At 46.6% G+C, this 17828-nt stretch overlaps 1 protein-coding gene across 19 annotated transcripts in view; it reads right to left on the bottom strand.

Moving 5' to 3' along the window:
- LOC121569945 (collagen alpha-1(XIII) chain-like) overlaps positions 1 to 17828 on the bottom strand; it is a 134382-nt gene that overhangs the window by 60281 nt on the left and 56273 nt on the right. For 15 of the 19 annotated variants that reach the window (XM_041881321.1, XM_041881383.2, XM_041881305.2 and 12 more), the window contains exons 3-5: positions 13994 to 14001; positions 10337 to 10363; positions 2518 to 2553 (exon numbers count right to left, since the gene is read on the bottom strand). In XM_041881321.1, coding sequence (XP_041737255.1) covers positions 2518 to 2553; positions 10337 to 10363; positions 13994 to 14001 — 71 coding nt within the window. The remainder of the gene's footprint in view (positions 1 to 2517; positions 2554 to 10336; positions 10364 to 13993; positions 14002 to 17828) is intronic. The other 4 variants (XM_041881401.1, XM_041881463.1, XM_041881449.2 and 1 more) reach the window with 2 other exon arrangements.

The following is a 17828-nucleotide window of genomic DNA, read 5'->3' as shown; positions in this document are numbered from 1 at the left end:
TTTTTAAAGCCAGAATTTTCAGTCCGTATTTGTGAAAATTCACCTCCTGTACGACGACTCAGCAAAACAGATAGAGCTGAGGTGCTGTTATCCATATGTTGCGGTTTAAAATTGCCTTGAAATAAACTAAAATAAACTAATCTAAATAAATTAGAAAACAAAATGTCTGCACGCAAAATGGGGGAGAGCCTTCACTTGTCAGTGCAAACTGTTTTCCTCATCTTTAAAATAAAAATTCCAAATTCCAAAAATGACAGACCCCTCAAAATATAGTTTACACATGGAATAATAAAAACGTGAATATGTATCAAGCCTAAAAACTTAACAGATTTGAAATATGGGGAAGCTGTATTTCTAATACAAAATATATATATACAAAACTGATTGGCACGATTGGCTTTTAAAGCAACATCATTCTGTTCTAATAAATGAATGAACTTATTGAAAGCTACAAGTTTGAGAGAGGGTGGGAGGGGAGGGGGAGTAATGGAATATTGGATGATGCTTTATAGAACAATACAGCATTTTCTGATCTGTGACTTTTGAGATATTTGAGTAAGACACTTCAGTAATTTTGCATGCAGCTGACAAGATCAGCTCCATTAACATAATACAATGTCTGTTAAATGACTTTCTAAGCAGTCATAAGCATGACATGACGCTTTAAATGCAGGCCATGTCCAATATAATATTAGGTGATATGAGCGGTTATGAATGCCATGACCGCATAAAAGAGCCTTGTTTGTAAAGTTACATTTTCAGCATTACACAAACATGTCAAGTTACAGTACAACTACACATCTTTAGCTATGTCAAAATATCCCCAACCCAACCCTCGTATATTGTCACGTTCGTTGAATGACGGGTCGGACCAAGGCGCAGCGTGATATGCATACATGTTTATTTTCACTGAATAAACACCACGACAAAACAAGAAACGAAACGTGACAGAAGATCCCACCAAACGAGGACCAAGCAGCGTGTCCAGGAGCAGACAGCCTGGACCTGGGAGGAGATCCTGGACGGTAAGGGATCCTGGACTTGGGAGGAGATTCAGGCTGGGATGGATCGCCGTCCTTGGGAGGAGACAGTGGAGGCCCGGTATAGAGAGGAGAATCGGCGCCAACAGTGCCGACGACGGAGACCCGAGAGGCAACCCCAATACATTTCTTTGGGGGGGGCACACGGTGTGGACGACGAGGCAGCAGGAGGCCGTTAAAGGGCGGGTCTGCAGGTTAGGAGGCCACCATGTTATGGGGGCTATTGGTTCAGAGGGAGCAGGAGGCCGTTAAAGGGCGGGTCTGCAGGTTAGGAGAGGAGGCCACCATGTTACAGGGGCTATTGGTTCAGAGGGAGCAGGAGTAATTAGGTCAGAGGGAGGCGCTACAGGAGGCTAAAAGGGAGAAGGAGAGTGTAGAGGCACGGCGAGAGGAGCTGGTTAGGCAGCAGAAGGAGCGGGGGTTAATAAAGGAACCCAGTCCTGCTCCTCGCACAAAGCAAGTGGTGCGTGTCGCCAGTCCGGTCCGGCCCGTTCCTGCTCCTGCTCCCCGCACTAAGCCAGTGGTGCGTGTTCCCAGTACGGCCCGACCCGTTCCTGCTCCTCGCACCAAGCCAGTGGTGCGCGTCGCCAGTCCGGCCCGGCCTGTTCCTGCTCCTCGCCTCAAGCCAGTGGTGCGCGTCGCCAGTCCGGCCCGGCCTGTTCCTGCTCCTCGCACCAAGTCAGTGGTGCGCGTCGCCAGTCCGGCCCGGCCTGTTCCTGCTCCTCGCACCAAGCCAGTGGTGCGCGTCGCCAGCCCTACCCTGTTATGTTTATGTTGTGCGGTCGGAGTCCGCACCTTTGGGGGGGGGGGTACTGTCACGCCCTGACTCAGGGGACGCTTATATGTTGAGTCAGGGTGTGTATATTCCTTGTTGTGCGTTTTCTATGTTTGTGTTCTAGCATGTGTGGATCTATGTTGGCCGGTGTGGTTCCCAATCAGAGGCAGCTGTCGCTCGTTGTCTCTGATTGGGGACCATACTTAAGCAGCCTATTGGCACAGTCTAGTTGTGGGATCTTGTTCCGTGTTAGGTATGTTGTGTGTGCTACCTTGGACTTCACGTTTCGTTTAGTTTGTTGTTTTGTCGTTGTGTTTATTTGGTTTAATAAACATGTACATATATCACGCTGCGCCTTGGTCTGTCCCGTCATTCAATGAACGTGACATATATCTTGATACTTTGTGATATGTCAGTTTTTATAATTGATGAACGGCCACCAAAGGTTGCAATCTGCAATGGGCAATTCTAAACGTTATAATAATTACATATGCATATATAAAACAACATATTAATTAATAAAGAATGTCTGAGAAAAATTTCAGAAAAACCTTTATCTGGTTATAGCGTGACCTTTGGTGCCCTTTCTCTTCAGTCTTTTCTTTAAAAGTTTAAAGACATTACTCAAATGTCCTCTATTTGGTCAATGTCCCTTTGACTGTTTCTACACATTACTCGGTTGCACATTTTCATGTCACTCACCATTCTTCCAGGAATTCCCATTGTTCCTTTGTCACCCTAATAAGCAACGCAAAGTCAAGAGGAAAGGGGTAAACAATGATGATATCTTCTAGAACTACTACAATCATAGCCAACAGGTTAACTTTGCCAATCTTTAGCTAGCTTTCATTCTGTCATGCCATCAAAATGTAATATTATGCTCTTCTCAGCAAACACAGATTATGTATTTGTGTTTAAATTGATGGCAGACAGTCAAGCTCTATAGGTCAACTTTGGTAAAGTATAGCTTTGGAACTATTCCCAAACATTCTGGTAGGTTGAGCTATTTTGATGCAGTCATGCTCAAAACTGTAGGTTCCCTCAAGGCCCATGGTTAGCTACAGTATGCCAGACATTGAAAGAAGTCAGTGCAACAGAGAACCAACGGTGGTCAGAGAACAAGCCTCATCAGAGACTATTTGAAACAAATGGTTCATAAAGGTAAACATTATGTCAGAACTAACTAATATACTATATAACTTTCACTTAATCACTTAAACATCAGATACTTGTCAGAGATGAGGTTTGCCAGCTGACCACACCTAACAGTGACATTCCTTATGTGACAACTAAAGAACTCTCTAGTTCCTACTGTATAAGTAAATACATTGCTGGAACATTTGACCCTTTAAAAAAAATTATTTCTTATTTTTCCCATAGATGGTTACAAGACATCTGGGTGGAAGTCCTAACTATAATTTCCAATTTGGGTTTAAAAGCCATTTTCTTGTTTGCAACACTGTAAACATCACCAGTGGACGTGACAGTCCATAACAACCTTCCTCCCCGGTCCTGCCCTTGTCCATCCGCCCTGCATAACATTCGTTCACACTATTCTAAATGACCATAAACTGAAAGCGCTGAAATTACTTATTATGCAAAGGTGTTCATTACAAAAGCCTCTTAACAGGAGCAACTCACCCCTTACTCCCATAACAGGCAGGGGCAGTGCATACTGGAGTGGGCTGGCGATGACAGCTTTTTGACGACTCACTCCGATGACGCATCATGGAAACAAGGGAGGTAAGGTGCGGGGGGGTAGTTGTGGTTGCAGGTTGGGGCCAGCCCCATAAGCCATTACAACACACAGCAACACAACATGTGCTGGATACCTGAATCTGTGAGGGATGTTGGGTGGAGAGGCCTGGGTTGGACTTCCACTCTCTCTATGTCACAAATTCAGCTGAGGCTGCCCCTCCTCCTTGCTCGGGCAGGTTTCGGCGTTCGTCGTCACCGGCTTACTAGCCACTACCGCTCCATTTATCATCACTCCATTTGTCTTGTCTTGTCTTGTCAATCACACACACCTGGTACTCATTCCCTCATTAGTCTGTGTATAAGTGTTCCCTCTGCCCCCTTGTCCTTTGTGAGTGATTGTTCGTTGTGAGAGTGAGTAGCTCGGTTGAGCTGTACTGCTCGAGTGTCAGGCCGGCGCCATCAGATCGAGAGCAGGTATCCGTCCTCATTTCCTGCCTCTCGGGGAAAGCCCTGGAGTGGGCCAACGCGGTTTGGAGAGAAGGAGGAGCCGCGTTGGAGGACTACAGGGAGTTCGCCCGCCTATTTCGGGCGGTTTTCGATCACCCGCCCGAGGGTCGAGAGGCGGGTGAGCAGCTGGTCCACTTGAGGCAGGGGACGAGGACAGTACAGGAGTTCGCACTGGAGTTCCGGATCCTGGCAGCAGGGTCCGGGTGGAACGAGCGGGCCCTGATCAACCAGTTCCGGTGCCATCTACGGGAGGACGTCCGATGGGAGCTAGTCTGCCGTGACACCAGTTTGTCTTTTCCCGAACTGGTGGACATGGCCATTCGTCTGGATAACCTGCTGGAAACCAGAGGACGTCCTGGAGGAGGTCTGCCCGTTCCCGCCCCGACCGACGCGGATCCAGAGCTCATAGAGCTGGGTGGTACCGCGCACCAAGAGAGCGGAGGACGACAGCGCCAGTGCCACTCGGATGGCACGAAAGGACATTCCACCACACGTTGTCATCAGCGCTCTTTTGGGTCAGGAGGCGGCCGGCAGGGCACTCTCGCATCTTGAGCACCCACTCTTGTTCAGAGCCCTCTGCTAAGCACTGTACTATACCCATATACTTCCCTGATCACATGAGAGTTCCCCAGTGTAAGGTGCTAGTCGATTCAGGCGCAGCTGGGAACTTTATGGACAAAACCTTTGCACGCCGCCAGGGCATTTCATCAGTTCCCCTATCAATTCCACACCCAATCAAAGCACTTGATAGTCGACCATTAGGGTCCGGGTTGATAAAGGAAGTCACGGTACCAGTCACCATGATCACACAGGAGACACATTGTGAGCAGGTCACTTTTTCCATCATTGAGTCTCCTGCTTTCCCTGTGATGTTAGGTATTCCATGGCTAGCACTCTACAACCCCACTTTCTTATGGCCGCAGAGGGATCTCCCGGGGTGGTCGCGAGAGTGTCAGGGTAGGTGTATGGGTGTTTCCATTGGTGCAACCATGGTGGAAAGTCCAAACCTTCTCTAAAAATAAAGCGACTAAATTACCACCTCATCAGGCGGAGGATTGCACAATAAACCTTCGGGTAGACGCTGTACCTCCCAGGAGTCATGTGTATCCCCTGTCGCAGGCGGAGATGGAGGCTATGGAGACATAAGTCACCGAGTCCCTGCGTCAGGGGTACATACGTCCCTCCACTTCACCCGCCTCCTCAAGTTTATTTTTTGTGAAGAAGAAAGACGGTGGTTTGGGCCCGTGCATTGACTATCGACCACTGAACAAGGAGACGATTAGATTTAGTTTTCCTCTCCCCCTCATTCCAACAGTGGTTGAGTCATTGCATGGAGCACGCTTCATCACTAAATTAGATCTCAGGAGTGCGTACAACCTGGTGCATATCCGAGAGGGAGATGAGTGGAAGACAGCATTCAGTACAACGACGGGGCATTATGAATACCTGGTGATGCCCTATGGTTTGATGAATGCTCCCTCAGTTTTCCAGTCCTTTGTGAATGAGGTGTTTCGGGACATGCTTGGTCGCGGTGTAGTGGTCTACATCGACGACATCTTGGTGTATTCCGCTACGTGCGCAGAGCATGTGTCTCTGGTTCGCAAAGTACTGGCCCGACTGTTGGAAAATGACATTTATGCTAAGGCAGAAAAGTGTACGTTTTTCCAGCAGTCCGTCTCCTTCCTCGGATACCGCATTTCTACCACAGGTGTGGAGATGGAGGGCGACCGCATTGCAGCCATGCGTAATTGGTCGACTCCAACCACGGTAAAGGAGGTGCAGCGCTTCCTTGGCTTCGCCAACTATTATCGAAGGTTTATCCGGGGCTTTGGCAAGGTCGCAGCTCTCATTACATCTCTGTTGAAGGGTGGGCCGTCCTGGCTCCGCTGGTCTGTTGAGGCTGACAGGGCCTTCAGTAACCTGAGGGAACTGTTCACCTCAGCCCCGGTACTGGCCCACCCCGATCCATCACTACCGTTCGTAGTGGAGGTGGATGCGTCCGAGGTAGGGATAGGCATTGTCCTGTCTCAACGCTCGGGCACGCCATCCAAAATACGCCCCTGTGCGTTCTTCTCAAAGAAGCTCAGCCCGGCGGAGCAGAACTACAGCGTTGGTGATCAGGAGCTGTTGGCTGTTGGCTGTTGTCCGAGCTCTGACAGTGTGGAGACATTGGCTCGAGGGGGCGAAACACCCATTCCTCGTCTGGACGGACCCCCGTAACCTGGAGTACATCCGGGCAGCGAGGAGGCTGAACCCTCGCCAGGCCAGGTGGGCCCTATTCTTCACCCGGTTTGATTTCACACTGTCATACATTCCGGGTACGAAGAACGTGAAGGCAGACGCACTGTCCCGGCTGTATGATACAGAGGAGAGGCCCAGAGACAATACCCCCATACTGCCAGACTCCTGCATTGTGGCACCGGTAGTATGGGCGATGGACGCGGATATAGCGCAGGCATTACGCACAGATCCATCTCCACTGCAGTGTCCAGCTGGGCTGCAATACGTGCCTGCGCTTATCCGTGATCGTCTGATCTACTGGGCACACACGTCACCCTCCTCTGGTCACCCAGGTATCGGTCGTACAGTGCGCTGCCTGACCGAAAAGTACTGGTGGCCTACCTTGGCTAAGGACGTGAGGGTGTATGTTTCCTCCTGCTCAGTGTGCGCCCAGAGTAAGGCACCCAGGCACCTCCCAGCAGGTAAGTTAAAACCTTTACCAGTTCCACAACGACCATGGTCTCATTTGAGTGTTGATTTTTTAACTGATCTGCCTCTCTCGCAAGGGAACACCACCATCCTGGTCATTGTGGACTGCTTTTCGAAGGCCTGCCGCCTCCTTCCTCTGCCCGGTCTTCCCACGGCTCTGCAAACTGCGGAGTCCCTGTTTACACACGTCTTCCGGCTCTACGGGGTACCAGAGGATATAGTGTCTGACCGAGGTCCCCAGTTCACGTCAAAAGTCTGGAAGGCGTTCATGGAACGTCTGGGAGTCTCGGTCAGCCTGACCTCTGGGTTCCACCCTGAGAGTAATGGGCAGGTGGAACAGGTTAATCAGGATGTGGGTAGATTCACAACGCTGACCGTCATCGCAGTGAGGCCCGTGTCTTTAGAGATCTTTGGCTCTCGACCCGGAATCTGCCCCTCCGCCTGCCCTGCCGGAAGCTGAGCCCGCGGTTTGTAGGGCCGTTCAAAGTCCTGAGGAGAATCAACGAGGTCACATATAGGTTATTACTCCCCCCTGATTACCGTATTAACCCCTCGTTTCATGCGTCTCTCCTCAGGCCGGTGGTGGCTGGTCCGCTCCAGGAGTCTGAGGTGCGGGAGGTCCCTCCACCTCCTTTGGACATCGAGGGGGCGCCGGCGTACTCTGTCCGGTCCATCCTGGATTCGAGGCGCCAGGTGGGGGGCCTTCAGTACCTCGTGGAGTGGGAAGGGTACGGTCCGGAGGAACGGTGCTGGGTCCCAGTGAGGGACTTCCATTGTCGCCATCCGACTCGCCCTGCTCCGCATCCTCCTGGCCATCCCCGAGGCCGGTGTCGGCGCGCTGCTGGAACTGCACGTCAAGGGGGGGTGGGGGTACTGTCACGAATTCAGCCGAGGCTGCCCCTCCTCCTTGCTCGGGCAGGTTTCGGCGTTCGTCGTCACCGGCTTACTAGCCACTATCGCTCCATTTATCATCACTCCATTTGTCTTGTCTTGTCTTGTCAATCACACACACCTGGTACTCATTCCCTCATTAGTCTGTGTATAAGTGTTCCCTCTGTCCTCTTGTCCTTTGTGAGTGATTGTTCGTTGTGAGAGTGAGTAGCTCGGTTGAGCTACTCTTTACTTGTATGCAGCCAAGGTTGATTTTCCCTTGTGCTAGTTTCGTTCTGTCGCTATATGCGCTACATTATTGTACACTGAATAAACTCTTGATTTCGGTGTTTTACCTCCTGCGCCTGACTGCGTCATTCACACCTCATCACACTCTACACCCCCATCAATATTGTATGGACCTAAGTAATAACCTATCATGGGTGGTCATCAATAGCTGACTATATTTTAGTGAGTCCCACAGGTGATGGCTATTTTAAAGAAAATAATGAAAAATAGTTGCCCAATAACAACAACAAAAAGATTATGTTAATAAAACAAACCGCTACAGCTTTGTAGAATGGTAGCTATTTCAAATCTCGCTGTGATTAAAAACAATGACCCCCATGCTGGAACATCACTATCAGGTCTCTAGAGATATGCTGGCTTAAGGAAGGGCTCTATATGCCCTCTCCAAGGTTCTGATTCAAGACAAGGCCTTGCAATATCATACCTGCTCAACATTCCCCCATATTCAGTATTATGCCTTTATAAGGCATAAGCAAAAGTGAGATGAACCATTTCCTATGGTCAATTAATGCAGCTTTCACTCAAACTGTTGATTTCCGGGCATCACATGAACAGCCAGCTCTCTAACCTCTATCCCGCACAGGCCCAAGTCTGTTATTGTGCTAGGCAGCATTCCGAGAGATCTCAGACAGAAATCTGATTTCTCCCCACTCTATTCCTCACTGTGTCTTCTTTAAATGCTTCTATTGTTGAAGTCTGTTGCCCTAAAAAAGATACGAGTTTAGGCGACCACTCCCCCCCACACACCACCCCCTGTCCCCTCTTTCCCTCCCGCCTGTCACTCTCAGCCTGGGATTTAGAGTTGCTGGGGCTGCGGCAGTCTCAAATTCACTGGTCCCTGACCACACTGCTGACCCCTCACTGAACACACATGCATGCACGCACTTACGAACGGACACACACACACACACACACACACACACACACACACACACACACACACACACACACCCTACACCCACCCACACAGTGCAGTCAGGACAGGAGGATTTTACGCAGGGCCTCAGTGGTGCAGTGCGGAGGCCTCTCAAGTGTAATAACAGGAGTAATGAGACTCATCTGGACTATAGGCTCGGGCCCAGCACACTCTCACTCCACGGACTGGCCGCAGTCATAACGGCTCCACTCACCACCGCTAGCACGGCTGCTGCTTCAATATACACACACTCAGACCAGCAGATTACTTTAGATGAGGCAGGACTGAAGGAGGATGTATAGGGCTTAAAAGTAGTATGATAGTAAACACTCATCTTAAGAGTTTGTGGCGTAATGTGATAATTATGTGACGGTTGAATCAATGGGAATGAGTTAGTGGAAGCTGCATGGAGATATTGTGAAATGCGCGAATAGATATGAATATACAGCAGGCTTGAAGTAGAAAATAGTGAAGTGTTAGTGTGACAGGACTGTATAGAGCTCACATCCTTTATAAAGCGCTTAGAGTTCAAACATCACGCGAGGTGGTTTTGCTCTTTCGTTCAAAACTCACATTTGATATACCACACTCTATGGAAAAAGGGGAGCGATTACTGATTTATATGCAGACAAGTTCCCCCTCCAAAACCACATCCTTTCCAAGAAGAGAAGAGAGCACTTGTGATAAAATTTCCAGTTCTTTGACAGTGTCATCAATCAAAAATCCTGGAAGGTATCACGTCCGAACTTTGACAAAACCTGTCAGCTAATCTCCCTTGAAAAGCTCACTCTGTGAGCCTCCTCTTCCGCTTCAAACTGTTTTATGGGCCTGTTTCACCAGTGAGCCTGACAGGACTGAGGGGGGTTCACAGGTCGGAGCTGGCAGTTGGGGTCAAAGGTCAGATCTAAGGTGGCCTCCTGTTGCCATGCTATGATGGAGACCATGTGGATTTGACTGGTTGGGAGTTAGTCATGTTAGAGCTGGGTAACCAGGAAGCTGACAGGGACACAGTAAGCAAAGAGCTAGGCAAAAGAGGGTCTGAGGTGATACCAAAACTACTGCACTTGTGTCTGGGATGCTAGGTGGAGGTCTCTCATTTTTATAAAATTGGGTTTCTAATGGACTGTTCATGAAAAGGGGCATAACCTTTTCAATACAAATGATATGTCCAATCTAAATGTAATAGTAAAGACTGCTGTAAATCTTATTGAATGGCTGCGCCGTATGTCTTTTAAGGCATTAAAATCACACAAGAGGAGTGTATAAAGTATGAATATAATGCACTCAGTCCCTCTGTTAAGGAGATATCTCTGAGGTATCTTAGCTGAGAAGCTGTCATAATCACATAATCACTCATTGGTTGATTGTCCACTATGCATATTTTTTTCCAATGATCATTTGTTGAATAGGGACATTTTCGTGGGACAAAAACAACTACTCAGTAGAGAGATCAGAGAGATCTCAAAACACACAGACCGACAGACAGACAGACAGAAGTTAAAAGACAGTTACCGGAAAGCCTGATCGTCCGGGTGGACCCTGAAAAGGGGTGAGAGAAATGGGTACAACATAAAGAGGGAACTTGACATTATTACAGAAAGAGTTCACATCACACTGAGCCAGGCCAGAATAAAATGGTTTTTGGAGAGTTTTCTACAGTATTATGTCATTATTTAACTTTCTCATTGCATGGTATTTGGATTGTATCGAATACTGTATCTTAAAAAGTCGTTTTTCTGTGCTCATTGTATTTTGTCAGGTTCAGTTATAACAGGCAGACACAAAAGAAAACAAAGACAGCATTCCACAACAAAAGAAGAAACAAATCAAACATTACATTATTTCATTTGGTTCGATAGACCTCATTGATATGAAAGAGCCAATAACATGCTTCTTTAAGTTGAGGATGAGTCATATACCACAGCAGTTGAAGTTATTAATTATCTGTAGTATACGGTAGATTCTCATCAACATTAAAGAACATACAATGACATCCATTTGTTTCAATCAATATGTAAATACATGCAAAGATAGGTCTTGTGAGAAGGCATGCCATGGATTCATCTATGTAAGCTCTTTATGCAGCTGGTGGCTAACTAAGTTGAATGAAAAAACAACTTTTCCAACCAACAAAGCCATAAGGATGTCCGATACAGTGTTCAATATTTCCATGTTCAAGGGGAAAAGGAACATTTCCTCCAATATTGAGTGTTTTGTTTTCGGTGAGGGAACAGAAATCAATGGCTCTTTTATCCGTGCTGTATCAGTAAAGGACACAGCGCTAATGACTTGTTAAACGGAACAGGAACCCTTGACATTTCCCAAGGCCAGTAGCCATTGTTTGTCCACAGAGGAGTATGTTATCTCTATGGAGGAGTTATAGGGCTTACAGACTGACATTTTGACTGTAATTTCCCCTGAAAAGCCAACAAGAGTAATGGTTGTGTCCGCTTCCTATACTGAGTGCGTGGGCTACTATTGGCCAACTGTTCCAGACGGGAAGTCATTAATCTTGCATCAACAATCCATCAACAATCCTAAAGGGAAGAGATGTTAACACACTCCCCATCTCATATCAGAATTCTATTTGATCTACTTAAGTTAAGCTACATTTGATAGATGTTCAAGCTCGGGGGAGTGAATCAAGTGGCTGCTGTTAGGAAGCCTAATGATCAGTGCTTCTGTGGAGCACCTTGCATTGCCCTGGAGGTCTGGGGCAGCACTGAGGTGAGGTGCAAGGCCAGGTGCTGAGTGAGAACATACTGCACATGGGTGCCTGACTGCTTGCCTGCCTGCTACAGGGCCTCTGGGGGCCGTCTGCAGGGGTCAGGGGCCCTACCTCCGGAAGAAACCCCTCATTGGAATTACGGCAGGCACATGTGGCTCCCATTTGGGCGGAGTGCTGGTGGACGAATGAGAGGTCCTCCCCTTGGGGTTTCCGTGGCCCCTGGGGCCAGCCTGTACCCTTAGTAGTAAGGGTGGAGGTGTGGGAGAGAGGTTTGGACTTCACTCAGACACTGGCAGGATTTACTGTAGATCTGAGCTGATTGTAATCTAACCAAAAGGCTGACAAAAAAGGCCACAAAAGGGGAGCCCAAATTAGTTTCTGGAAAACAGGTCTGTTAGCAATTCATTTTCGACAATATGTCCTTCTCAGACAAATGTACACTTATAATGGTCAACTGTGTGCGTTGGGCAATGCTGAACCTGAATCTGAGCTTAAGAACGGTGGAGCGATAGAGAGCTCTTATGCTGTTCAGTTTCATTTGAGTCTAAAGGTGTTTCCCATCAACGCTGATTGTTTTAGAGTGTGTTAAACGTGGCCACAGGGTGGGCAGAAGGCCAAGCCCCTGTGATGTGACCTATGATGAATGATGGAGTATTTTGTTTTTAAAAGGACCAAAGTCCTCGGTTTCGGGGAACAAGAAAGCACCAATTTCATGTCGTTTTACAGTTGCAATCACATGGGTAATTGTGTTAGCTTAATATCCCAATGTAAATAGAGGCTGAGAGTATTTATATAAATCGTCTGGACCAGTGTGTTAAGAAAAGCTGAGGCGATTCATCAAACACAGGGGGAAGTGCCATATTGCTCCCTCTTACTACTGGAAACAAACACTAGCATTTAGTCACAGTAAGAGAGATTCTCAATGACTCCTTGACCTGGATGAAGAAAATGTGTTTGTGATTTCTTTATGTCTTAAAATATCCTTTTCATATATTAGCAGTGATTTAAAACTTAACTTGATCAATTACTTCCAGTGCTATTCCTTATGTGAAAGTTCACATGCAGGTTCAAGGAGTCCTGTGTGATAGCGCTATTGTGTCTCTACTCTAGCTGAGTGCTTCTAGTATGAATGCATTTCAAGTGGAGAGGTTTTACACAACAGTTCATAATGCCACTTCACTTCCAAAATGATTCCAACCACAACTCAAACCTCCACTAAATAATTTTGAAAGGTTCCTTCCTTTGTTGACGTAATGAAAGCATAAGTGACAGGAATACCTACCCTGTGAAATGTCCATTTATTTTCATCATGAGAAATAGCTATCAACTTCATCCTTATGTAATAGCTAACAATTTCATCATTATGTCATTATTTTTGATTTGACTGGAAATCAGCCATTAACTTTTCATCAAGTGTGCAAAGCAGCCACCCAGGTGTGAGTGTCTTCTTCCGGAACCCACAGAGCCCACTCCTCCCTGGCCGGCCTTGCTGTCTGTGGCTATCCCTGGCCCTGGTCTGGCTGTCCATCCCTGCTTGGCTGCTGCTGACCAATCAATCACTGCAATGGCCCAAAGCTGGGCCTCGACCTTCCCCCCACCTCTCAGCACCAGGACGCAGCTGTCGCAGCTACGCCCAATTTTAGCCCCATGGCCAAGATGTTCCATACATCCTGCCCTCCCACAGGACCTGGGCTAAGACCAGCAGGTAAGCCGAGAGATGCTAGGCTAACGCTGACATGGCTAAGGGTCCCTGAGTATTGGCAGGATACAGGGGAGACAGGGAGGACATGTACTCTCAGACATCCGAAAGCTTCTTAGTTGTCAAATAGAGACATGATGGAGGAGTTTGGGAGTGGAAAACACGCCTGGTCTCCTGACTTAGCAAGTACCTTTAAACACTCCTCAGTGGTCCTATGGTTCATGTTTTCCAAGGAGTGACTTTTAGTTGAAGGCATAATAACATTCACACCCCTTTGTAAATGTGCTATTCATAATGTCAAGACCACTTGATATTTCACCGAGCTGAACCACTAAAATGCTTAGCAGCAGATAGCAGCTGAAATTAATGTGCTGTAGCACTAAATGGAGAGTCACTTAAAATGTATATTTGAATAAGGATAACTGACGAAAATCCACAGTTTTTCCACCCCACAAACAATGCAAGAGCAACTATAATGACCATGTTTAACTAATTGCCTTGATATGCTCAATGATATGCCTTCAAAACCGTCATGTCACCACTCTTTACAAGGTCTCTGCAAACACACCACACAGCAACATCAAAAGGGTGCATTCAGGCAAGATTGGGTGCTGTCAAACAGAGATTTCACTGTACGTTTAAGGACTTACATATACCCATTGCACAAAAACACTCCCAAACACAAAAACTCAGTCACTTTACCACTCTCTGCATGGTCACACAAGGCATCAGGTCTACTTACAGGAGGTCCTGCAAAAGATAGAGAGAAAGATGGAATTAGTCATAAAGTATAGAAAAATATTGATCAGGTCATGACAGAAATTGAGTTAGGACAATGTGAGTTGGAAAGTTTTTGAAGTGTTCTTCAGTTCAGTTTACAGTGGTGGTCTGCTTTGGATTTGTTCTGTACCGGTACAATGCTTCACCCCAACAACCTTCCTGCCTTTGATTTATAGAACAGTAAAATCATGGCTCAAACATCTCTATTTAGTTAGGAGAAGATGTTTTCACCACTTCCATCTACAAAGCACAAATCACAAAGGTGGATGTCTCAGCCAGCTCCATGAAGGTATAGAATACTATTTTGTCCAGTGATAAGGGGAGTTCTTCCAAACCATCATGAGCCACCCCACTGGGCACACACTGGTTGAATCAACATTGTTTCCACATCATTTCACAAAGCGTCTCGGAGTAGGATTGCTGATCTAGGATCAGTCCATACAATCTTATTCATTATGATCTAAAAGGCTAAACTGATCCTAGATCAGCACTCCAGAGACAATTTGTGGATACTGAGCATATAGGCAGGTCATATTTTCTGTGCATCACATCAAGAAATTTGGTGCATAAAAGTATTCATTTTGGGAGCCGGACTCTCCCTCAGCCCTCCCATGAGATGGTCATTCCTGGCTTTGAGACGTTTCCCCACTCTGGTAGTATTGGAAATAGTCTGCCTAAAAAATTCTGGATTGATGAGAACAGGGATGGAGAGAGAGAATCTAGGGCCAGGGAGATGCCAGATGACACTACACCACCTGTAGCATGAGACTGAGCCCAACGCCAAACTGGTGTCGCTCCTCAAGGGCTTCCTCCACACCCAGTTAAGATGAATGCACTACTTATTGCATTTACTTTTTCCAGATGTGACATTACGGGCAGTTTTTCCCAGACCCAAATTAAGTCTTCTCCAGGAACAAAAAGCACTTTCAATGGAGTATCTCTTCTCAGCATGCTTACTCTAAATCCTGGTAACTGGCTCTTTAAAAATGATACCCTGAATTAACATTTTATTTCACTCCTACATTGGACAAATCACAATACCGGAAGTGATGAAATACTGATGGAATCAATGCTTTCTATAAGTAGAACAACTGATAGTTGAAGTTCTATAAAGAACAACCCTGATGGGTTACATAAACCTTTAAAACTCTCATCAGAAAGACGTGGCAGGTACAGAGGCAGTACTCCAGCAAGGAGCAGGTATATGTCTTACATTGTGACTTCCCTCTGACCTTTCAGAGGGCTAATCAGAAAGACCTCAGTCACCAGACAGAATCAATTACTGCAAAATCAAGACAGGGTCGCACAAGATGGCGTCACATAAATGTGAGGAAAATCACTGACGACAAATCACTTCCCTTAACGTCACATCAAATTTTACATTTGACATTTTAGTTATTTAGCAGACGCTCTTATCCAGGGCAACTTACAGTTACTGAGTGCATACATTTTTCATACTTGCCCCCCGTGGGAATCGAACCCACAACCCTGGCATTGCAAGCGCCATGCTCTACCAACTGAGCTACAGTTTGCATTAAAAACAGCGTGAAAAATGGGAATAGAAGTAGGCAAATGATGCTTTCTCTGTTAAATGGTCTGTAGCTGGACAGGTAGTCTGCTTAGTGAGGAGGAGAAAAAACCTGTGGGCTCAGGACCCCAAGAACCCCATGGAGCCACACTGTAATGAAGGAGGACAGAGTCTGAAGGTCACCCTTAAAACATACTTATTATACTGCAAGAAGCTGTCATAGACATTAGAGAAAAAGCCCTAAAAGGAATGACTCTCCAAACAGACAGACGGAGACTGTCAGGCCACTCCTACAGGCCTGCGGTCAGTCTGCCATGAGAAATAACATCCAGGAAAAACAGATGATGCGGTCAGGGGTGACAAACCCTTTCCTTTGGGGGTTGCATTATTCTTTCCTTTTTCTAGCATTTTTCTAAGCTTCTGCTAACTGGGAAGGTGCTATTTTAGACTCAACCCTATAGTATAGTCTATAGTACACCTAGGTGCAAGTCAAACCTGAGTGGGTAAAACCCACAGGAGATGTCTGGTTACACCAGAATAGGCGGTGAACGCGTTCCTTGCTGACACGTTTTACTTTCACTTCATCACAATATACAGAATTAAAACGCTAAACTCATTCTGATGGAACAACTCCAAATGTCACCAATATCATCGCCACAAATATATAAAAAAAAAAAAACACACTCACACACTTATTCAATTACTTTCTCAAATAAGGTCATTGTCAGTGTAACCTGTAAGAGGATATTGCTGAAAAACAACCAGCAGTTAGTTGCACTCCACATCCACTTCAGCATTATCCCTTTACCCAGGCTGGGCCTACTCATACCAAGCCAACATCTTCACATATTGCACAGTCATCCTAGATCTGTGCTGACTGTGTATTTGCAGCTCTGAATATCCTGGAAAGGGATATTGGCAGCTTATGAAACTAGAAACTAGAGACATTGTGCTGAGCTATGCGTGGAAGTGCTGGCCAGCCTTCAATATGCAGCCAAAAATGAATAAATAAAGAAAGCCAGAAACTAAGCATTGGGTTGCAAGCTCATGTACAGCGCTAAGAGACAGGTGCTCGCCAAAGTACGCCCATCCAGCGCAGGCTGAGTCACTGATGGGCGGAGCAAACATTTTGGGGTGCTCCAACAATTATTGTGGGGGTGAGCAGCCCCAGAAGCGAAAGCCTAAACCCTTTGCACGTAAGCATGGGGAAGCAAGCATGGACTCAGATTCCAGCAGCATTCTGGGCTCACCATCACATCCTGTTGGCTAGGCCAGCAGGCCGCTCTGGGACATCTATAGACAACCTTGGTCCAAAGGCATGTTGGAGGCATGGCGCTGCAAAAATAGCTAATGTGATGGCGCCCACAAGATTCCAGTTATACAATGCAGGGGCGATGAAGCCAAAGTTTTACACTACGGGACAAAGGCGACACACGCAACACGTATACAGACACACATAAAAGAGGAAGTTGTTTTGACACATTTCTATCCAGTATGTCCAATGGCAGCGAGCTTTACACCACTCCAACCGACACTTGGCATTGCGCATGGTGATCTTATGCTTGTGTTCGGCAGCTCGGCTATGGAAACCCATTTTATGAAGCTCCCAACGAACAGTTATTGTGCTGATATTGCTTCCAGAGGCAGGTTGGAACTCAGTAGTGAGTACTGCAACCGAGGACAATCGATTTTTACACGCTACGCACTTCAGCACTCGGCGGTCCTGTTCTGTGAGCTTGTGTAGCCACTAATTTGAAGGGATGTCCACATGTAGTGTATGTCTGTCTTGAACTCCACAACAGATGCAAAGCTTGTTTTCTGCACAATGAGAGTTTCAGCATCACCTCATCATACAACACCAATAACCATAACATTTTTGTGTGTGGGAACAGTAAATTGAGCACTTTATCCTGGCTTTTTTTTTTTTTTTTTTTACATCCATCCACAATAACTCAAAACTTCAAAAAGGCTGTCATTTCCTTGGCTTGATGCTAAATTCACATGACCTTTTGTGTTGGTCGAGTACACTGGATCAGAGGCCTATGGACAGGTGGGTTACCATCTTAAGACGATCCGTGTCCTGCGATATAGATCCAGGAATAACCTACAGAATTCTAATGCTGAAAATACCCTCCCAACCCCCTCTTCCTGAGCCAATCTCCTGGATTCCCTGCTTCTCCAATTCCCCTTGTAAACACACAGTAGTGGACGGCACAAATGTGAAATGTACAGTAAGGGTAGTAGAGAGTTCCCAATACACTAGACCAGA

This window comes from Coregonus clupeaformis, chromosome 1, assembly GCF_020615455.1.
Source record: "Coregonus clupeaformis isolate EN_2021a chromosome 1, ASM2061545v1, whole genome shotgun sequence".
NCBI lineage: Eukaryota > Metazoa > Chordata > Actinopteri > Salmoniformes > Salmonidae > Coregonus > Coregonus clupeaformis.
This window is presented reverse-complemented; position numbering and strand designations above follow the sequence as displayed.